Genomic DNA, 22678 nt, shown 5'->3' with positions numbered 1-22678 from the left:
GAAACTGCTGCGGTGTGGATGGCTAGCTCCCATTGATCCATTTTTGACATTTCACAATATCCCGATCAAACAAGAGGTAGACAAAATGGACATGACCATTTCACATTTGCCAGTTAACTTTGGGGTTGTAGGCAGTGGACATCTTGGGACTAGCTGCCAGCCAATCGTATATGCGCCAACTGAGCGCTTCGCAACATTTTGCTAACATTTAGCATGACGTGCTAAGGACAGAGTTCCGTTCATAACGGTGACGTAAGCCTTTAATATATTGTCAAACCGCGCTCTATTCTATCACTCTATCCTACCCTAACAAATATGGCAAATATTGGCATGACAAACCCCTTCTACGCCATCATGTTTGGTTGCTTCCGCGATAGTGATCGCGCAATGTTAGCCCATGATATATATATATTTTTTTTAAGAATGTTAATTCATTTTGAGATGTGACAATCTTCGACAATCATAAAATCCTCATACAATCATACTAACATTTTTTAACACTCTTGAAAGATAGTTTGAGACATTTTAATGCCAATTAAGGCCTTCCTTTGATATTAATGTATTCTTTGAAGACTTTTTTTGTGGATTTGCGGGAACCCTGATAAAACAAATGGAAAAACAGTAAACACAGTGGGAACTCAGTGTTCCCTCTTGTGCCCCATGACGACATACTTCAACATTGTAGAAAATAACCTGGTTCATTCTGCCCAGTTCGTGACCTACAAACCTCATCTGTTCGTACCGTCGTAAAATGAGAAACCCCTGTTTGTAAATTTCATAGAATTGAGAAGGATAGATCTCAAGTGGCAAAATGCTCATTATTTTCATAAAACAAGAAGTAATCAGGAACTTGTGTCTCGCACCGCTACATTCTTGTAAGAAAAGGCTGCACTTGGGTCAAAGTCAAAAGCACCACAACATCAGCGTCAGTGTTTCTGATTTTTCATCACAATTAGTTCTTATCTCGTTTTGATTTCAGTTTTTCAATTCAGTTAGTTTTAATTAGTCTTTGGAGGACGTCTGTTACTTTTCTTTTTTTTTTTGTAAATGCTTCATTTTAGTTTCGTTTTTATTAGTTTTAGCATTATTATTATTATTTTTTAAATATATGGATCATTTGATGAGTGCAAGATAAAAAAAAAGTCACTCGATATTGTGTACTAAAATATACAAAAAATGATCAAACTGTTTGACCTCTTCCTTCTGCGCAGATGCACAGCAATACCAAAATATATAAATAATTTCACATATTTTAAGTCAGTTTTATAAACATAAGATATATTTTCAGTTAGTTTTCTTTTTTTTGGAAATTATTTCACTTTTATTTAAGTTCGTCGACAAAAATATTTTTCCAAATATTGTTTTGCTTATTTTTTTAATTTCCACTAACTGCAATAACCTTGACAAGCATATCTGTATATTGAAGTACCTGAGCAATGCCTCCAACAAATTTGGTCTTCACTACCACACTGTCATCCTCTGTTTTGTCAAAGGCTGCTTTCTGGGCCGCCCTCACCAGGTTGTCTGAGGCTCGCTTCACTGCGTTGCCAGCAGCCTTCAGGAAGAAGAAAAGAACACGTGCCAGTATTAGTATGCACACCCTTTATGTGGCTCCAATCTTTGTCGCAGCATTGTCCTACCTGTAGTCTCTTCATGGCCTCGGAATCTTGGTCCGCCTTCACTTTGCAGGCCACCAGCAGCTGAGCTGTGGAGGCCGCCACCTGCTTGGCTGAACAGATGAGCTTCTCCTCGCTGGCGTGGCCCTGCACGGACGCGTTGGCCGCCTCGCACAGGTTACTGGTGGCCGCGGCAACCATGCGGGCCTAACGCAAGTGACATGCAAAAAGCTCATGCACAATAGATTCCGCGTTCGGTTCTGTATGACTGATCGTAAGACAACAGCACTCACAGCCGATATGAGTCCTTGCGACCACTGGCCGTCGTCCACGGCATTGGCTAAAATGGATCCAACCTGAGATTGAGGGTAAACAAGTGATGCCCAAACACTGCAATTTTATCCAGTTTGATTTATTTTGTCCAAAAATGATCACAAATACAATATCTTTTTTCATCTCGAACTAGCGACAAACAGTATTGCATTGATTAACGGCTAGTCATTTAAACCAGCGGTCCCCAATCTTTTTTGCCCCACGGACCGGTTTAATGTCAGACAATATTTTCAGGGACCGGCCTTTAAGATGTGATGGATAAATACAGCAGAATAATAGGATACGAGCTGCATGAAAACTGTGGTATTTTCGTAACATAATAATAAACACAAATCATGACACGAGGAACGTCCTATCTGACCGCAACGCTCTCTGGTCGCTATGGTAATGTTTAATCATGCCTTCAAAATATGATACGTTGCAAATACAAAGTGCATGAAAAATACAACTCACCATATTTGAGATTCCAAAATAAATAAAACAGAAGTAATGTAAGTGTTTTATTCTTTCTGTGCGGCGCGGTACCAAATGACCCACGGACTGTTACCGGTCTGCGGACCGGGGGGGTGGAGACCGCTGCTCTAGACCGCCTCAATCTGTGGCTTTTAGCTTTATCAAGTTTTTGAAACACTGGTGTCAATAATACACCAGTGTGCCCCCACACAACATCAACATCAGCGACTTTGAAGCTTCTTGGGTGACGTTTGACTGACCTTGCCCTGTGCCACCAGCTCTCTCTGGGCTGCTGATGCAGACTTGACAAGAGCGCTGGTCGCTGCTGCGATGGACTTGGCTGCTTCAAGAATCTGCTCCTCAAAATCCAGCGTCTCGTCAGCCTGCTGGAGGTTAAAGAAGAGAATAAATTCAGACAAAGATACCTCATTGTACAAGTACTTCCCAAAAACACCACACAGGGCAACAAATGAAAATTGCAATGAGATCAAAATAGTAAATGGTGTGCATGCTGATGTCGTGCTTTATCTACCCAATACGGAATCCAAACAGCTATACAAAGCCTCATTCAGTCTCGATTTGAAAATATATTTGTGTATTGACCCAGAGTGGACACCAATGTGTTGTACAGCTGCACATTCATAATTTTGTACTGATTCTTTTTTTAAAAAGCCCCCAAATTCTAAAACTATGTAATCTAAGCCTGAACCTCATTGTCCTTACTAGCATCGAAAGCCATATCGAAAATATTTTCCCTTAAAACACAAAAGTGAATATGACTTTGAATGACCGCACAGGACCTGAACTAACCACGAGCAGTTCAGTAACAGTCAAGGAAAGGTCACATGATTGTGCACCTGAACGCTCCAGAAACACAAAAGGCACAGGTGGCAGGAGACATGGCGGGACACTGTAGGAATATGTTTGATACATAGTTGGACTGAATAACAACCTAATATATCAAACATATCAGACAGAGCCCTGCAGAGAAGTCCTCCAGGTCTACAAAGGCTCTGAGAGGGGCTCGGGAGGTAAGGAGACATGCATGCCGGGGTGGGAGAACCAATCCTCCGCCCGCCCACCCCCATCCTCGCTATATGACGATGGATGAGGAGCGGGAGTAAAGAGGATTAAAAAGGTTTGATGGAAGCGACACTGCAATGAAATTGGGGCGCGATTTTATGGCGTCGTTTGCTCTTGAAATGACACAGGAGTTGCCAGTTGATTAGTTCTGCCTCTGCACAGAAGCATTCGGTTAGAACTAACACACACGTCAATTAGAAGGATTCAAATTCAATTAAAACATGATCTTGATTTGAAAGGACAATCAGTAGTCGGGGATTAAATTGGGGGAAACGACTAGCGGTATTTCCCTTGCTCAATTTTCTTTGCATGCATCAAAGGAGATCACTAGAGGGAGGCACTGACATCTACAAGAGGGGAAAAGCCTTCTCACTAATCTGCTTTTTATAGAAAAAAACATAACACACACACACACCAAAAAATAAAAAATAAAAAAAGCAGAGACCTGGTAATAAATGCCCTCATGGCATTAGAGTATGAGACGGAGCATTAGGGTTTTTATTAAAAGTGGGCTGACCTAAATATGCGATCCTTCGCATGACACAGACAGGAGGTTGATCTGACAATTACTGAGTGCACTGGAAGAGGTAAAGGGAAGCAGGAAAACACAAAGGGGAGATGCAACAGGGATTAAACTACCCCCCCGCCGCCCCAAAACAAAATCCACAATCATGATGTTGAGCGTCACACACAAACAACAGGATTTAATCACCTCCCATCTATTTCCCCAACCAGTAAAGTCGGCAATACCACAGTATCGGAGTGAAGAACACTCAGTTTAATTTTTTAAATGAGAAAAACTGTCATAAAGTAAAAAGGAAATACGTTTCATCCGACCGAGGCCCTCTCTTTAGCGAGAAAAAAAAAAAAAAAAAGGGGTCACGACAGTCCATCGCACCCTTTTAAACCAAGTTCAACTTAAGCTCGAGGACCCCGCGGGGTAATTATGTCTCCTGGCAACGGAGCTCAAAATACCAAAGTCCAAGAAAGTTTACAGAGGACCAGCTGTGCGCGCCGGAACAAAGAAACATTTCATCTGCGGCGATAGCCAGATAGCGGCACGGAAAAGGGAAGACGGTGTCACCTTTTCCTACGATGGGGGCAACGCGGCTCCCTGACGATTACTCGCAAAAAAAGCCGTATGTGCGCGCCAGGGTGCGTGGGTGGAAAGGGCCGAGAAGGGCGCATCTACCTTGGGCTTGGCTCTGGGCTTCAGCTGCTCGAGTTTCTTGGCCGCGGCTTCAATGGACGCCGCCGCTCCGAGGAGCTCGCTCTCTGCGATGACAGTGGGGTCCTCGGGGTCTACACACTCTGATCCTGAAAGGCACCGGCACATGTTTTTCTTTTGACTGGCAAAAATACAGCTTCCGCTGAGAACCCTTTTTTTTTTTTTTTTTTTTTTCCGCCACGCATCACAACTGATGCTCGACTTTGCGCGCTTGCTGCGGTTCCTCAAAGTAAAATAAGAGAAACTAAAGTAAGTGATTCATTTTTTTTGATGGGCCTTTTTTTTTTTTTTTGCAGAGGTCAATAAAACGCAGCACTTTGGGAACAGCTTGCTAAGGCAGATGGGAACATGTTTTCCAAGATTACGTTGAGCTCAGGGGAAATCTGCCCTGCCCTGCCCCCCCACACCTTTCCAGCCGTCTCTACTCCTCGACCCCCTTCAGACTCTATGAAAGCTGATCCGGGAAAACAAAACACGCCATGGCGCACTTACCTCCATCTGAGGCGGCATGAGGGAAGAAGAGGGGTGAGGGAAAGAGAGAGCACATGGGATGTTAGAAAGATAAAGTCGATAGCCCCAGCGCGTCTCGCTGTACACGCCGAAATCTAATTCTCATTCAGACACAATCTATTACTGCTGTCAAGACGCAGCGGCGCGGCCGACATATTTGTGTCATAACCACAGCTGAGCTTAATTTGGAGGAAATTTTGCAGCGCAACCAATGTTTGGTCCAATCTAAAGAATCTAATGTGATTGTAGTGACCCGACTCAGACGGATTGCGGTGCATCTCTCACGCTTTGTAACATTCAGCGATATTATTCAGGCGCGGAGGATTTAGCGCTCCTTCAACTTAATCGCTTACATCTCTGCAATCCTGTTTCTGAAATTGAATTCATAATGGGGATCTTTGAGCAGATTTGCCTCGCGGTGTTGATGATGTCTCACTGTCATACAAGAGTCAACATCTCGGGAGTGGAGACAAAACAGCTGGAATATGAAAGGCCACAATTGTGTGAGTGTGAAAGCATACAGCACGTATGCGTCAGGCGGCCTCACCTTTCATGGCCTCGGCTGTCTGGATGAGCTCCGTCACACATGCCGCCACATGCTTCGAATGGACGGCCAGTTGATGCTTTTGCTCCGATGTGGGCCTCTGCAACACCTGAACACACGGTGCATAAGAGCAGAAACACAAACAATATAAAAACGGGTTACCATTATTACTACATTCATATAAATATATTCATAAAGTACACGAGTCAACAACACCACAAGGTGCTTTTGAGACTTCTGCATTCCAACCCCAAAACGTTGCACTTTTTTTTCCATTGTACATGTAAACAGCAAACTATGTGAGCTTGCTGACGAGGTGAACAAAACAAGCAGAAATGCTGGCAAAATCTACCCGTTTTTTTTTCCCCCATATTGGAGGTCGAGGGAGTGGGGGAGGAGGGGGCGGGGCACGTTTGCCACTTGCTCTCAACTGAAAATAACTTCACAGTGCCTCAGGGCTCAGGTGACGACCAATTCGGGCTCAGTTTGCGAAGGTCACATGGCCAAACGCAGAAAACAGGTGAGCCGTAATTGGCCGTTACCTAAGCCCTTAGCAACTGTGATGTCAACCGACAGCACGTGGTGAATTGTCCGCCCCCGAGATGGATCAACACGAGTGGATTTTGCTGCTGAACTCAATTTCCACAAATGCCATGTTTGGACTGATCTGCGAAATGTGCGCCACCGAATGCAGCACAGGGCCACCTGTCATCTAAAGCAGCAAGTACATCCAAATTTCAAATGTGACAGTCTCATTCCAACCTGTAGGACTTGTTCCAAAAGGTGGACATATCCAGTGGTGCATTCGGAGCCATACTGCAGGGCCTTGCTTTTCACGTCCTCGCTCACTTCTGGGTGGTGTGCCGCTTTCTGAGTCGAGAGAGAGAGAATAAAGGATTCTGGGAATTTCAAGGAGACCAAAATAAATGGCTCCCAGTGGGATGTCGCTCGGCTCAAAATATCAAGTAGAAAATGTGGACACATTTTTTTTTTTTTTAAATCAGCAGTAATATTTTACAGCACTTTTCAGGATATCATTGTTAGTAATAGTGTGTGTGTGTGTGTATGTGTGCGTGCGTGCGTGTGTGTGTATATAAAAGGTCTCATTTGGTTTACAACCTTGCAGGCTGTCAACATATCAGAAACAGATTTGCGGCTCAGGTTGGCCATGGCGATCACGTCCTCTTGCTGAGCAGAGTTGCCCGCTGCCACGGCTTTGGCCGTCGCCATGGTGATGCCCTTTGTCATGCGGATAAACTCCTCAGGTGTGGTGGACTTGTCCGGCACGTCCTTCGACAGGAACACCTGCGATGGAGACACATCAGAAATGCTCTTGTGTGAAACTCCAGAAAAACAAAACGTACAAACAGAGGAGAGACATAAAAGTGATAGATACAAGCTCCCTCTGAGGCCGTTGGCAGTACGCTAAGGATTTGGGGTGATTTAAAATTCTCATCAATGGGAGCTTTAGATTTGTAAAAGTCCCACAATGGCTGTGAGAAACAGAAGAGGAGTGGAGTCGTTTGGTTCCGACCAATAGACACAAAATCTCCCTGACCCGCTTGAGTGCGAGGCTTGGTTTCATCACCACAAAAGAAGAGTTCCGGCCTGTCAGGCAGTCTTACTGTCAGCTCCTGCTTGATGAACTCAATGGTGGCCTCCAATGCCCTCGTCCCACGAGTGGCTTCATCCTCCACTGCCTTCACCGTTTTCAGAAGAGACGTCACGTTGGTGACCATGACCTGCCAAATAAAGCCAGTCAAGCGGATGAGGCAGTCAAACCAGGAGGTGGCGCTCTTTCTCCTTAAATACAAAACAGCCGTCAAATATAAAAACAAGTGCTCACAAAATAATTGGTCTGTTTTTTTTTTTAATTGGTTTTTGTTTTGTTTTTTTGCTCGTTGAAGGCGCTTATTTGGTTATGCTGTAATTGCACAGCTGATAAAGACATAAAAAAGACAACATAATTCAGCAAGCATTCATAATACTTTTAATTCAATGATACCCAATTTGAAAGAAATTATTTTTTCCTCATGCTGGCACATTTTGCACAAGGCTCTTGGTGCATTCCGCAACAAGAGCCTTACAAGGTTAGTAATGCGAGCAAATAAATGCACAGCAGGACTTTCAGAGGGTCCCGTGTTTGGGGTCACCATATGCTGCAAGAATCTGTCAATGGTACCAAAAATCCTGGGTGGCCCTCATTCCATGTAAATGCAAAAAAATCACGAGAAACCATATGCAGCAGTTAAAGTTACATTGAGGAAGTTTCTTGCCTGGGTTGTTCAATGCACTGATAGCAATTGTGAGAGTACTGAAAGACGACTTTAACAGTGTTGAATTGGATGAAGAGGAACAACAGATACGGTAGCCACGCGCTCTACGGGCCTTGCATCTTTTACCTTGGCGGCGCCTTTCAGCTGATACATGGACGGGTCGTCGGCAGCCTTGCCCGCGGCACACTTGGTGGCGCTGATGAGTTCGGCCAGTGCCTTGGCCACGTCGCGTACTGCGTTGATCAGAACCACCTGAGGAGATGAAGCTGGGATCAATAAACCACAACGGGGCGAGCTCAGGCTCATCAGCGCTAGCCTGGGGACGGGATTTCCTCATGTAGCATTTATCATCCCCTAAACTGACTGGGGGAGATGAAGTTGGACGTTAATGGCCAATTGGGACTCCTGGCAGACTCTCGCTTTGCCCCTCTTCTTGGTTTGTCTGGTCGTGTTTCGTTCTTTTAATCAGGTTGGTCCATTGTCTGTTTTCTGCCAATCAGCTTCTTAACCCTTTCATGCACCTTGTAACCTGATAACACGGTAAGCTGTCCACTGTAGTAACCGCTGTCCCTGAAAGGGTTAACAACCCGTCTTATTTTCTTGATGAGTGTGACCCCAATCAGTTCCTTCAAACCAGGATTATCCGTTGTCTCTTACAGTTTGTGTCTTATTTATTTTATTTATTTTTTTAAATAGTGCGACTACTCAGTTCTTTGAAAAAAAATTACATGAGCTTTCTGTTTTCCTTCTCGACGGTTATCAGCTCCTTTGCTGCCCTTGTCTCCCAACTGTGTCTTTGTGTTTAGGCTTTGTGTTTTAGTCGATCTTTGAATGAGTTTTTCTCGTTCCATGAGCCTACCTCTTACCTCCCTGCCAGATCTTGTGTCCCTTACTTATGTCTCATCTTTGCTTGTCTGCCCTTGGGTCATTCCTCTGTCTCTGGTTGAGTGTGTCTGGTTTTTTTTTTTTGGTTTTTTTTTCTTTGCCTACGCTTGTATTGCTCATCTGTCTTGGGATGAATCTGACTGTCTTTCTTTCTTTTTTAACCAGGTTTGCTAGATTACTGTGTGTCCTTGCCAAAAGCATTACATTTGGGAGCAGAACAGAAAGCACAGTATATGTTTGTGCAATGATATCAAATGAAGCAAATTGACATGCTTTACGGGTTACCTGTGTCTCGGGGTCCTCAGAGCCCATGCTCGTCGCTCCCAGTTTGACCACCTCTGTGAGCTGGGTGATGGTCTTAGCTGAGGACTGGGCAGCCTGGGCCAACTTCTCTTGGCTGGATGCGGCTCCGGCCACCAGGAGCTTGGTGTCCTCCACCAAGGCCTTGGCTGTCTTCAAAATGCTTTCCCTGGGAGAAGAGGTGCGTTGTGTTTCTGTCAGCACAGTCATTACATTCAGGAATATAGGCTCGGTGAGATTTGTGGTCAGTTGTCTCTTTCCTTTGGGCACTCTGCTTCTTCTGAGTGAGTCACTCACAAAATAGAGGACCGGCATTTACCGAGAAAACAACAGCGGATGCAATCTCGTTGTTTGAATCCACTTTTAAAAAAAAAATGTACTGTGTGTCCTTATTGCTATGATGAATATGCGCTAAGGTCACAGACACCTGTGGTCAGCAAAGGACTCCTCATTCTCAGGGTTCAGCGTTCCCGCCGAGGCGAACATGATGGTCGTGTCCAGGTCAGCGATGATGCCCGAAACGGCACTTGCCGCTGTGATGCATGCCTGGGTGCCTTTGTTGCCCGCCTGCAGCGCTGACAGTACCAAAGACACCTGCGACACAAAAAGCATCGCATAGCTGCAGAACAATCAAGGGAACATTTCATTCGACAGTCATTATTACACTTCCACGGTTTGGTCCGGTCTGACGCTAAGGCAGCGGCAGAAGAAAATGTGCCTTCATCCATCTGTCACACTATCTCTATCTGTCAATCCATCAATCGAGGTGAGACATATGCATAGTTATCTATTCTGTAAAACACAGGTGTCAAACTCAAGGACCGGGGGCCGGATCCGGCCCGCCAGGTCATTTTATGTGGCCCGCAAAAGCAAATCATGTGTGTCAAATTGATAAAATCTGTACTGAAATATTAAATTTTCATGTGTAATAAATAACGTTGAGATTTCGCAATAATTTTGTTAGCCTGTTTACCCTCACTTAGACAATAATTGATCAAACTATTTTAATCGACTTGAGTGATTTCAAAACCAGTAAATTATTCATTTGTTGTGTACAAGTCATAATTTTGTGGTTTCACTGGCATAATGGCCCTCCGAGGGAAGACGTAATTCAAAAGTGGCCCGCGACTAAAATGACTTTGACACCGCTGCTGTACGACGATTTATTTTGTGATCAATATGACCTTTGAAAATTTTAGAACTAGCAAAGGGGAACATCTAGTCGGTAATATCAGTAATGAGAGACTGGTATTAATGCCCCCAATAAAATGACTTTTTGGGCGGGGTGGTTTTTAATTGAACACCTCGCCGACGGTAACAGTCAAAGCCCAAAGCGTAGAGACACAAATTTTCGCTGGTTTATTGAATCTCATTATTGTGCAAGTGTACTGCAACTGATGAGCGTACAGTTGCTTGGTGGGCCGCCGTATCTGCAATGAGGTACTCCTCCTTGAACTGCGCCAAGTCTGCGATTTAAAAGTGGTTTGAGCTTCGCTTAGTATGATTTTATGTGATGACCGATCGAGCTTCTAATCGGTTTGAACAATTTAGCAAATGCTTAAGAATAGTGTTCCGGGTTGAACTGGATGCAAGGTTAAGCATGCTTGAAATCGGAGCCCAATACAATCAAAGCAAGTTGATGAGCCAGATACCACAACTAGCGTAGGTCTGAACCGAGAGCCTCGAGAGGAATCTTTGAACGAGGCACAAGACTCAAATCAGCAAGTGTGAAACCTCAAATTAATCACGTAGGGTAAGTGCGTTGAATGAAATCACAGTCTTCCAGTGGAATAGAATTAGCAATGTGTGACTGGCATAGCTTGTCATTGCCAGGGTCATAACAGGGACACAATATAATTACTATTCAGTGCGTAGCAGATTCAGAATAACTTTGCTTTCATAACCTGCATTATCGCTGCGGTAAAATCCTTTATTATCACCCAAAATAACATATCGCATTTATATTCTGCTCACCTTTTACAAGATTAAGGCCAACTTTATTACTTACTTGTCAGATGATATAAAGCGCAGACAGTTTCACGTGAAGCGTCATATATCACCGCAATAACAAAGTAAATCATGTGCATTAACTACCAGATTGACTTTCATTAAATTCAGAGACACGTAACATCAGCCGAGGAGGGGAAGCTTTCCTTTTCTCGGCAGATCCAGAAAAAACACAGAAAAAAAAGGGCCACCAATAAAAGAGATGTATCAGACTCAAAATAATTTCAGTTTTGAGTGACCTTGTCAGAAATGTCTTCAATGGACTATTAGTGATATTAGGAGTGGTCTACAACTGATCTTAAACTGGGTTTACAGCTCCCGATTTTCACAGTCCGAGACTAAAAAAGATACGGGAATGCCTCCAGTATCTAGTTGTAGTCTTGTTAATGTGACCCTGAAAAAGTCAACCCTAAAAAAATCTGAGTGGGAAACTAGGCCGTGACTTAGAGCTCTATAACTAGTCTTTAATTAAGGTCTGAGTTTTCCAAGGGTCTTTTCCAAATCTTCTCAAAGTCTGACATACAGGTAGCTTCGCACTATCTTAGCTGGAGGAGCGGTACAACATTTTTAAACCTCCTTTATGCATCGTGCTATCAACTCAAACAGTAAAAGAGTAGCAATGTGAGGAACGTAGCCACTACACCAGCGTGTGGTGGTACCTTCTCGGTGACTGCACGTGCACACTCGATGAGCTCCCTTTTGGAGAAGCTGTCTGTGGGGCTGAGCTGCAAGGCTCCAGCTTTCTGGACCAGGTAGATACAGCCGTGACCCAGCTCCTGGACGCGTGTTCTGATCTGGAAACCAACCTGAAAGTAGAACCAGTCATTGGCTCCCATTCAATCAGGTGCTGAACTTTTCTTTTACCCAGCAGATGGGAAAGGAATTCAAACACTCTTTTCAAGAAAGCTGGCCCTACCATTTCGTTTCTAGGCTGAGCTACATGGGTGGGTGGGTGCTCTTTTGTAAGCGTCACTATAGGCTTTTAGACTTGTCAAGGCAAATGTGTCGCTATGGTAACCAGCAGGGTTCGCAGCAGCCTGTTATGTACAAGTTACTGATAAGAGCTGTGAGCTTATTAGCGTGATGTTTCCACACATGGCTTTCTTGCAAACAGAGGAAACTTTAAAGAAACGATTGTGGGGGTGCTTTGAGTGACAGATGTGGGAGGAGTAGCTTCCACTTTGATCTCAAAGATGGAGAGTCGACCACAGAGCAAACATCCGCCTTAATCGGCATGCGTATCTGAAAGCATTTTGGATCCAAACACCCGTGACTCAAAAGTGATATTTTGGAGCAAACTCTTATAAGATCCCTATGTCGTTCTGTGGAGAGGTACAATGCCCTCTGACCTCTTCATGCTCTGCTGTGGCTGCAGCGAGGCGTCCTTGGTGTGCAAGCTGCCCATAGTCCACAGTCGCCTGAGAGGCAAGGCCGCCGAGCTCTTCGGGGCAGGTCACTGATTTAGTCATCTAGTCAGAGCGGGATGAAGGTAGCCCCATTAGCTAATGAACGTCTGTGAAGCTACACAAACAAAAAGCACTCACCATCTCCTGGGCCGTGATGGCAATGGCCTTGGAGAACTTCACCATCGTTGTCTGGTAGTCCACAAAGGAGCCTTCGGGTTCAGGAGGTGTTCCTTCATCCAGCTTTAAAGATCAAGCACGTCATCAGTTTCATGAAGGGTAATGTCGGTACCCCCCAAAAAAAAGACAAAACTGCAGACTATGATGAATACCGAGTGATAAGAGAACATGGGTGTTCGCAGCCTAAATATTATCCTGAGCAAATATTCAGGGGCCGGTGTCAAAAGCTATTCAATGAGAGTCAAACACAAGGACACATTTCGAGAACACCCGCTGTGAAATTACTCGGACAAATGAGTTTTGGGAATAAGGGCGCAGGCGAAATCCACTTCTTACCCTGCCCATGGCCTCGGCAATGGACTCCACCATGCCCCCAACCATGCCGCCCTCGCTGGCCGCCTCATTCAAAGTCACCATGATGTCATCCACAGCCTCTTTCATCAGCTGGGCTGCTTCGGAGATTGCATCGTGGGTGTGGGACGCCTGGGGATGATTAAAACCAAACATTAGTATGCTGTAGCTCTAACGAGCTAGAGGATTCTTTTTAGGCACTTTTCCATTACAGGTTCCAAAACAGCCTATCAAATGCACAGGAACTTTCACATAGATGAAAAAAAAAATCTATTTCCAGGTTCAAGCTGGAAGGACACAGCCGCCCGCCACCAAAACATTAAATTACAGCATATACGGTACACTTTTTTTTGTGATTTACAACAATACCATATTTACAATCTGATATGTTGAGTTGAGTTGATATGAACCTGCGGATGAAATAAGTGAAGCTTATGGTAAAAATTTTCATTGCATGTTGCCAGGTTAGCGGTCTTGAGTCAATGGTCTATTCAATTAAATCAAATCAAGTCCCACCTTTCAATATATCCCCATTTTTGTAGACCATGTACTCTTTCGGTAGCAAACTGTGTATTCCTTAACTAACATTGTGCAGTGCTGGCCGCCCTAAACATCTTAAAAGACAGGGCACAACTCTCCAAAAATTTGACCAAGCGTCACTTATTTTATCCACAGGTACATATAAAATTGTAAATATGGTTTAGTGTTGTTAGAAACACAATATGTATACTGTATACAGTATGCCATATTTTTGTACTGAATTGTTTGGCGGCCAATTGTCTTTCTTTAGCTTAAAACCAGGCAATGGAAGTGCGCAGTGGAGTTCCTTGTGGTATCCTTAAAGAAACGCCGAGATGTGTCGGCCAATCTGATGATCGTGACGTCACGGCCCTCGTGGGCCTGCTTTGCTAGAACCAGGTTGGAAGAGGTTCTGAGGAACGAGTTCCTTTTCACCTGATGGCCTTGGAAAAAGTGTAATGAAAAAGCGACCATGTAGGGTGGAACCAGTACGATGGAAAAAAAGGCATGTGAGGCTGCTCTAATAACAATATAAGAGAATACACTGCTTCTCTAATAGACTCAAATTTTACATTAGGTAATGATAAAAATGATACATAAGAGTGACACATCTCTGCTTTCACTACTTTGATCCTGCATAAAGGATCTTTCACACACCAAAGACAGACTCTTCCAATTACTGTTAAGTGCATATTGTCTGCATCATTAGAGCAGGGAGTAAGAGCCGCCCTACCTTGAGAGAAAACTTTGAAACAACTCAGCAACTGACTTACAGCTGCACATTAGGCAGAAAGGACATTCATGGATTAAGAGGATCTTCGTTGTCTTCATCCCCAGAGCAGACTGCTCAAGGACATTTGATGCAGCACGGCAAAAACACATCGGGGACTTCTTCACATGAAACTTGGAAGCGGCTACCACCTCTGACTAATTTGAGACCACCTCCTGCTCTAAAAGCTCTGACATCATGAAAACTGGTATTATCTGACTCGTAGTGCTTGGTGGATCAATTCAAATAAGGATGACATCGATGCTGACACCTTGATATTGTAATGCTCGATATTAGTGTTGTACCTTTGGATTGCCGCCACCTTCCTTGGCAGCGTAAAGCATCTGCAGGGCAGACTCTGACAGGGTCTTAGTCTGGTCCAGGATGGTCATTTGTTGCTGATGGTCGTGCAGTTTGGAGGCCAGGCCGACTGATGCCACAATAAGTGGATCAAAGTAGCTAGCCAGCTGAGTCACCTAAGTGAAATAAGGTTAGGAGAGTCATCCGGGAAAAGGATTGTTGAACAAGATGGAGCTCTTATTTATCTAAATCCAGAAGGGATAAAGAGGGATATATTATCAGAGCCGGCACCTTGTGTCCCAGCTGGGCAGCTTCACCCCGGGCGGCTGTGGAGACGGGATCAATCAGATGCCCAATCTCCTGCACGGTTGAAGTCAGCTGTTCCTGCAGTGCCTAGCGAGTTACAAAGACAGAACGAATTGTCGTATAAATCACAACAGAGAGCCTACAGATTCCATTAAGCGTTTTCTCTCGGACAAGACAAGAGCTGATGGGCTGCTTACCTCCATGGAGATATCATCTCTGCAGGGCAGGGTCTGTCCGACTGCAGCCAGGGACGCTTGCTCAATGTCGCGGATACATTTATTGATGCTATCTATAGAGTAATCACACTCTTTCTGTCCTGGTGCTTTGTCCCTAGCGGGGCGGTAGAAAGTTTGGAAAACAAACAAACAAAAAAACGTAGGCACTCTTGTTTCATTTCAGTGTAAATAGCGTCTAAAGGCATTTGACTTTTTTTTTACTCTTTCTCTTTTTTCAAAAGAACTTTATATGTACACAAGGAACTGGTTAGTTGACTGTGATAAAAAAAAAAATCCAAAGCAGCACACGCTGTGGTTATTTTAAACTCTTTTTGTTTAAACCGTGAGACAAGTGAAGTGTGAAGACCACAAAGTGAAGGGCGCTTCGCACTGCCTTTTCGGAGTCCTGTCATCGGCGTGGTTGCTTGGCAACAGAGGAGCCCAGCCGTCTGCTCTCATAAGCTGACTGGTTCGTGGCTGCACCATCACAGTCAATCAACGCAGTTAATTTATATTTGAAGTGAAATTCCCCACACTGTTATAATATTAGCGTAAAGAATCCCAAAGCATTGACTCCAGTCCTTCCGATACTGTGCATGCAGAATCCAAGGATAGAAAACTGATCAAACTAAACTGGACTCCACTATTGATTAAATGCTTTGATTTCCTCACAGCTCTAAACTAACAGTGCAAATTGTCTTTTAATCGTTAAATGCATTGTATCCAAAAGAAAATGGGTGCAAACCAACCTGATGGAAGTGATGAGGCTCTTGATCGAGTCGGAAACCGTTCTCGAGTGACCAGCGAGGATCGACCAAGTGGGGGGATCCTTGGGGTTGAGGACCAACGAGCGGGCCGTTTCTAAGAGGTAAGTGGAGCTATCAAGCATGGAGCGGGCTGAACGAACAATCGGCTCCTGGGCGACCGAACCCTGGAGGAAAAGCCGACATTGGAGCAGGTGAAATAAAAACTCTGGTACAAGGCTAACAGCGAGGATCAAGCTCGACTGGAACGACAGCAACGTTAATATTCCTTCTACCGCGGCGGGAAGATCAGGTGAGCAATCGAACTCAAGGATGAGATTAGAAGGACAGCTTTACGGAAACACAGGGAAAAACACCTTCAGTCTTTATGATCCGAGGCAAAACCTCCCCCGACAATTAGATTAACAAGGTGAAGATTAGAGCAGCAGTAAGGGCGTGAGTGCCGTTAAACACGGCCCTCCAACAGATTACAGCCATAAAGCTTTTAGAGGACGCTGCGTGGACTTTTCCGCTCTGATTGAAAACATAAAAATGTATCCTTGTGATCCGTTTCACAGGAGTAAAGGAAAGGAGAAAATCAACTCAAATTCCCAGCAAATCTACAGCAGTCTTGTTTCACGACTCGCTGTGACATCCTCAGTACGATGTCATTTAGTTGCCGGCATTTTTCGATGAATGGTTACCTCGTTGCTGATTTGAGCTGGGATACTCGCAAAATCAGGGTTGTTGGCAAAGGTAGACAGGTTTTCGACAGCTTCAAGGAGTGGAGCGGTCGCAACTCGACATTTGTTTCTGTTGTCCTCGGAAAAATCTCCATCTAAAGCCTGAAAACGAGACATTCCATATGAACCCGTGACAGTTTTTCCACAGATAATGGCTGTATGGATTGACTCTCATGCAAAGAACTCCTCACGTGATGAAAGAGATTTGGTAACAAATCGGACACTCAACGTTTTGATCAGTTGGGGAGTTGACCTTGATGGTCTTGACCAGGTTGGCGGTGGTGTTGGCCACCTCTTTGGCTGACTGCACAAACTGTCGCCGAGCGACGGGGTTGGAGGTCTTTGACGAAGCAAGGCGGCAGGCATTGCACAAAGCCGACGTGTGCTTCGCTACAATCGTTGCCGCAGACAACACCTGCAGACCCAATGGACACCGGCCAGCGTTATTTACAAGTCGGACACATTTTTATGAATCGTGTCGAAATCAGGGTTGGGCAAACTTTTGTGCTCTTAGGATCAGACAGTTTATCATGCAATGCTCGACAGGCTGGATTAAAGAACAGGAGCAGACGGTCTCGTGGCTCGCCGACAATAATTTGCCCAACCCTGGTCTAAAGTGTGGAATTTCCAACCTGTGAGGGACTACTATTTGGGTCCACTAAGCTCTGACAAGCCATCTGTATGGCTTGGTGGGCACGTGCAAACTGGATGGGGTCTACCAGGCCCTCATAGCCTGACTGACTATTGGGATCAGACACGCCTACAAGATAAGAGGCCTAGAACAGAAATATGGACAAGTTAGAGCAAAATATACGCCCGCGAGAAGACTTTTGAACTCATGTTGTCACAGTGAAGCATCAGACAGCAAATCAAGTGTTATTACTTCTCTACCAATGCAGTAACTAATAGCCCACATCGACGACTCTGCGTGACAGTCAGTGAGCATTTACAAATGTGTGCCAATGCTCAGAGGTGAGTTGAACGATTTTGTGCAATTCGTGCAGCATGCTCCGAAGCATACTTGTTTAATGTCAGGTCGGTTTGTGCTAGCGTGTAGTATGCTAGCTAATACTGTTGAGGAACCTCTTGTGAAGGTGGTTTGTCTGTGTTGCATAATAACTTCTGAAGGCAGTTGTTTATGTAACATGGGTTCATGATTGTGTACATGCTAGAGGTGTGCTGTTGATGCTTTATGATCCACTCCTTTTTAAGAGGTTTGTTGCCGCTTTGTGGAATCTGTATGCGATTCCAAACACCTTTTATGGGGGTGTCAATTATTGAAGGCAGGGTTTGATCCCTATCCCTGGTAAATAGCGAGGGGGTTGCTGTACTTCTTGGTGAAACATGGCATATCTATTGAGAATAAACATTCCCTATAAACATAACACAGAAGTTGAATACAAGATTTCTGCAGAGCAGTCAAGCCGAAGGACAAAATAAATGTACTTTTTGGGTAACTTAAAGGGTAGGATACTAAGATCCAGCTGGAATGGGTGCAAATGTTGCCCTGATCCTTCCAAAGTGCACTAGAAAGCATTTCATTCATAATTAGGAATGGCTTTCTCCTCCATTTTTAAAGTGCGTTTCATGGACAGACATTTCCGACTTGGTTCTTATTTTAAGATGAGTAAAGTGTTTAATCTCACCTGTCCTGCAGCCTCTGTCAGCCCACAGAGGGCCTTGGATGCCACACCGACACACTCCCCAAAAGCCACCACGTCACATGTCTTACAATGCTGCGAGATGCCTGCCATCGACTCTCCGAGGATCTAAGGCATGTCGAAACACAGAGGTTTTTAAAATATCGGGTCTTTATGGGTCTGCTCAGTCACCTTATGCTCAGACTGGTTCGTACCGTAACAGAAATGTACTTTGAAGGCATCTTACCTTTGAATTTTCCATGACACTCTCGATGCAGTCAAAATAGGACAGTTCATTGATGGGCTCACTGGGATTATCCAGGAGTCCTCTCACAGCCTATGCACACAGCCCCCCCCCCCCCACACCCACACACACACACACACACACACGCACACACACACACACAAACATTGTAAAAGGACCTTATTGCCACAAAGGACTTCTTGGTATTCAAGACTTTTTAATGTGCCGCTTTATTATCGTTCTCATTGACTTGTGTAATTGAATCAAGCGTAATGCTGACTTTAATGTTCGTCTGCAATGAATGATTCTGGTGACGTAAGAGAATTGGGGCTGAAAGTCATGCGAGAAATCCATTTCAAGTCAAGGTTGGCATACGGCGTAATGGTATGGAAGGACGGCTACCTCCAATTCCCTCAAGGCGTTGTCGCACTCCCTTTGTCCTGCGGCCTGCTGTGTGCAGAGCGTGATCAGCTGGTTGATACTCTCCGTCACCGCTCTGAAACACATAGGCCACCTTTTCATTTCAGTCACTCACATGCGCCTTCGGCAGCCCTATTCATGCTATTCACTGCAAGAGGCCAACAGCGCATTGCGCAACGACGCACGGGCATGTGCAGGAGTGACAGAATTGTCTCGGGTTTGTGGTTCAGCCTTGCTGAGCGCAGACTGTTTCCAGCCAAGGCTTCCATCTTCCTAATTAGACAGAGAAAAGTCACTCAGGCCCAAAGCCCATCGGGGAGCAGCTGCCTGGCTTCTCTCCACAAGGAGGAAGACGACTCCCTGAAGAAACGCTGAATGGACAAGGTCATATTAAAAAAAAAAAAAAAAAGAAAGCTTTAAGTTTAAATTACGTTTGGGATGTAGGATACACCTGCACAACCATAATAAGATCATATTCAAGAGTTGTACCCAAAAGTGTATACAAGGATCCTTGTATACTACTACCCGAACATTATGATTATCATTCCTACTTGCAGTGGTGTAGAATTGCGCCCTGTCATTCCATTAGATTCAGTTGTATAGTACACAATAAAATGAAACATGCAGTAAATAGCTCACCGTGCTGCGACTGCAAGAAGATTCTTTGCGTTAGCTGCATTGGGATCGACAGACAGAGACTTGGCGGCCAGCAGAAGCTTACTGGATGCCATTGAGATGTTCTTCAGATTACCAATAACTTGGATCTGATCATCCCTGCTCTGCGAAGCCAACAAAAAGAGATATGTTATTTTTGGAGATTGGTCCAAAACTGTATTATATATCTTGTCAAATTTGAGACATGGTATCAACTAGTGAGCTATAGCAACAAACACATATTGGGGCCCCCCCACCAGCCGTTTCCCATCCAAGGCTTATTACAGCTTGAGTATCACGCTACATCAGCTCAGATCCCTGAAGATATTCCCACACTAATGAACAAAATAACCAGAACATGAACGTCACAAGATCTCATTATAGCTGGCTCTTGGCCAAAGCAACATGCTGAAGTAAATTTGATTGATCGAATCATGGAGGGGGAAAAAAAGTAGGTAATAAAGTGACCAAGATAGGACAAATTAGGCTTTGCCATTTGGGATTTTTTGACATTTGGGATTTGCAGTCTTTGCGTGTAAAATGCGATGACAACAACATCCTCACTCGACTGTTCAGTGGCGTTGTACGATGACGAAACCTACTTGGGTGTGTCCTGCCATCTCGACGCCAGCATCCAGGAACTCATCAAAGTCTTGGCTGAACTTCCCGGAAGCGGCAGCCAACTGGCTGCTCGTTCCACGGGAGGAGTGAACGACCTCGCCTGCCGAGTGGTTGAGCTCAGCCGCTGTATGGTTGAGATCCGTCTGAGCTTCCTGCAACGTCTTACTGCAGGGGGGAAGCTTCAAAGACACATCGAAAAGGCCATCGTGGAGATGCCATTATTGGATAAAATAGTAAATTAAATGCGATCACGGTTCAATAAGGAGGTCAGACCCTTTAAACATGAACAGAAATTCAAGAAAATCGGAGCAGGCCTCACAATGTCTACCAGCAACTTCTTGCTGGCTTCTCCGATGCTCCTGAGAGCCATGTCAACGTCCTTCTGGCCCGGCAGGCAGTTCACGCAATTATTCAGCGAGTGCGACACAGCTTTGGCCACCTGAAAATACGCAACAATCAGCCGTCACTGGGCTACCATAAGTCATTCTAAACAATACGCCACATAATGCAGGGTCCCAGAGAAATGCTGTGAAACATCTGAGATGCAAACTGGGATCATGGTGGAAAGTAATCTGCGTCATTAATTTATGTAGCCGTCGCAGACAAATACTAGTGGTGTTTATTCCCTGGAGGGCCGCAGGGCAATGTTTTACTCTAGCAGTCCTGAAAAACACGAGGCAGGTGACGCGGAATGAAAATAGCGACACATGGGCGAATGATTGCTGTGGCAGGGAGAAATGTTCACAGTTGAGAGGGGATTGCGACTGACTTCTTGGAATAGTTCTATGACATTTGAATTTGATTGAGACTGGGATCGAAGACCGTTGAGGCGTGTTTAATATTAAAAGTACGAAATTGGTGCTTAAGTGAATACAAGTCACTTTATATGCGCTTCCCAGGATGGTCGTTGTAGTAAAGATCTATCCTCAACAGTTAACGTTATGCGTATGACACCCAAATTGACCCTGAAACAAAAATCTGTCAGAGTTTAGACTTCATCTGTTTCAAACTGAGTGAAAGAGGACATTAATGGCCCTTCGCAAGAAAACAATAAATGTCCATCACCCAGACATACTTTGTCATAGCCACAGATTAAAATGTCACTTGTGACAATTTGACTCTCAGTCCTTCCGTGCCATCGTCTACTTCTCGAACATGCACTTTCTCCTCGCAGCTCCAATTTTCCTGAATGCAACATACTTATAGCTGCTCTGCCAATGGCTATTCCCGAGAATCATCCTGGCATCCCATTGGCTAAGAACGACCTCTACCACATGAGTCAATGTGTGTCGATAGAATGTGTTTATGCAGCGTCCTAGTCATTTGCCCCTCGGGCCATGAGGTGTTCCGATAGTTTTACGTAAATGTGAATCACCCAGAAAAGGTGTTCACCCGTTTGGCGATCGCTCACTATGCTGATGTTTGCTTTGGATATTTTCGAAGGATTGTTAAAAGCCGACAAAAGCAAATGTCCTTGGATCAGTTCTTTTACAGAGAGTGACTTTCTTCTGAGAGAGAACATGGACAAAGAGGGCAAAAAAACAATGAGGACGCAGGTAAAAGTTAAATGACCATCATGTTGATTCTTTATATTCTTTGTTTTTTTATATTATGCACAACTCTCGTTTATTGTGCTATAATCTAATTGTAACATGTATTTGTTACATATTTTGAAGCATTTTTATGCTTTAGAAAACATTTATGTCTGAATTTTGGGGGGGCTTGGAACGGATTAGGACATTTAGATGGAAAACGAGTCTCTACATACAAAATTTTCTAGTATAGAAATTTCTTCCGGAACCAATTAATTTCGTAAGTAGAGGTACCACTGTAAATTTATTCGACTAGGAAATGATGAATACAATTGTCAACAAATTGACAACTTACAGATATCCATATGCTCTGTAGGTTCAGCAAACCAAGGTATTTTTCTATTTCCTCTGTATATCATTGTATTCCCATGAATACATGTTACCATAAATATATATGGCCAGAAAGCTGCTTCGGATGGAAAGTGCACCTTTGATAACCTCTACTTAGCATTGGTTTTATATTCAATGACTTGTTGAAACCGAGATACAAGAATGTCATATCACCCTACGCGGTTTTCTACCTGAGCAAGTCGCTGCTGACTTTCCGCATCTCCTGGATGTACCAGGGCCTGGTGGGCCTCATGGATTAGCATGGATGAGCCCTCCATGACGCAATGGGCGGAGTCTAGCATTGCAGCTGCGGCCTGAGGCTCTTTAGTGCTGGCTGCGACACCTCTGGCTGCTTGTGCCAACGTCCTTAATGCCTGCGCCGTTTCTCTGGCAGCCACACCTGTAAACAAAAC

General features: G+C 44.5%; 1 protein-coding gene across 5 annotated transcripts in view; it reads right to left on the bottom strand.

The window, feature by feature from the left end:
* Positions 1 to 22678, bottom strand: part of tln2b (talin 2b) — an 84759-nt gene that overhangs the window by 4263 nt on the left and 57818 nt on the right. For 2 of the 5 annotated variants that reach the window (XM_019875964.1, XM_019875965.1), the window contains 31 exons: positions 22457 to 22665; positions 20663 to 20782; positions 20325 to 20522; positions 19708 to 19847; positions 19051 to 19144; positions 18652 to 18741; positions 18411 to 18533; positions 17397 to 17540; positions 16994 to 17179; positions 16726 to 16866; positions 16028 to 16209; positions 15261 to 15393; positions 15049 to 15150; positions 14763 to 14933; positions 13155 to 13301; positions 12780 to 12881; positions 12585 to 12704; positions 11895 to 12041; positions 9656 to 9822; positions 9214 to 9397; positions 8170 to 8295; positions 7393 to 7509; positions 6887 to 7072; positions 6530 to 6637; positions 5771 to 5876; positions 5206 to 5211; positions 4678 to 4802; positions 2663 to 2788; positions 1910 to 1972; positions 1641 to 1823; positions 1430 to 1555 (listed from right to left, as the gene is read on the bottom strand). In XM_019875964.1, coding sequence (XP_019731523.1) covers positions 1430 to 1555; positions 1641 to 1823; positions 1910 to 1972; positions 2663 to 2788; positions 4678 to 4802; positions 5206 to 5211; positions 5771 to 5876; positions 6530 to 6637; positions 6887 to 7072; positions 7393 to 7509; positions 8170 to 8295; positions 9214 to 9397; positions 9656 to 9822; positions 11895 to 12041; positions 12585 to 12704; positions 12780 to 12881; positions 13155 to 13301; positions 14763 to 14933; positions 15049 to 15150; positions 15261 to 15393; positions 16028 to 16209; positions 16726 to 16866; positions 16994 to 17179; positions 17397 to 17540; positions 18411 to 18533; positions 18652 to 18741; positions 19051 to 19144; positions 19708 to 19847; positions 20325 to 20522; positions 20663 to 20782; positions 22457 to 22665 — 4172 coding nt within the window. The remainder of the gene's footprint in view (positions 1 to 1429; positions 1556 to 1640; positions 1824 to 1909; positions 1973 to 2662; positions 2789 to 4677; positions 4803 to 5205; positions 5212 to 5770; positions 5877 to 6529; positions 6638 to 6886; positions 7073 to 7392; positions 7510 to 8169; positions 8296 to 9213; positions 9398 to 9655; positions 9823 to 11894; positions 12042 to 12584; positions 12705 to 12779; positions 12882 to 13154; positions 13302 to 14762; positions 14934 to 15048; positions 15151 to 15260; positions 15394 to 16027; positions 16210 to 16725; positions 16867 to 16993; positions 17180 to 17396; positions 17541 to 18410; positions 18534 to 18651; positions 18742 to 19050; positions 19145 to 19707; positions 19848 to 20324; positions 20523 to 20662; positions 20783 to 22456; positions 22666 to 22678) is intronic. The other 3 variants (XM_019875967.1, XM_019875968.1, XM_019875966.1) reach the window with 3 other exon arrangements.

Source organism: Hippocampus comes, unplaced genomic scaffold (assembly GCF_001891065.2).
Source record: "Hippocampus comes isolate QL1 unplaced genomic scaffold, H_comes_QL1_v1.1 scaffold142, whole genome shotgun sequence".
Taxonomy (NCBI): Eukaryota; Metazoa; Chordata; class Actinopteri; order Syngnathiformes; family Syngnathidae; genus Hippocampus; species Hippocampus comes.
Note: the sequence above shows the minus strand (reverse complement) of the source record. Positions and strands in the feature narration are given on the sequence as shown.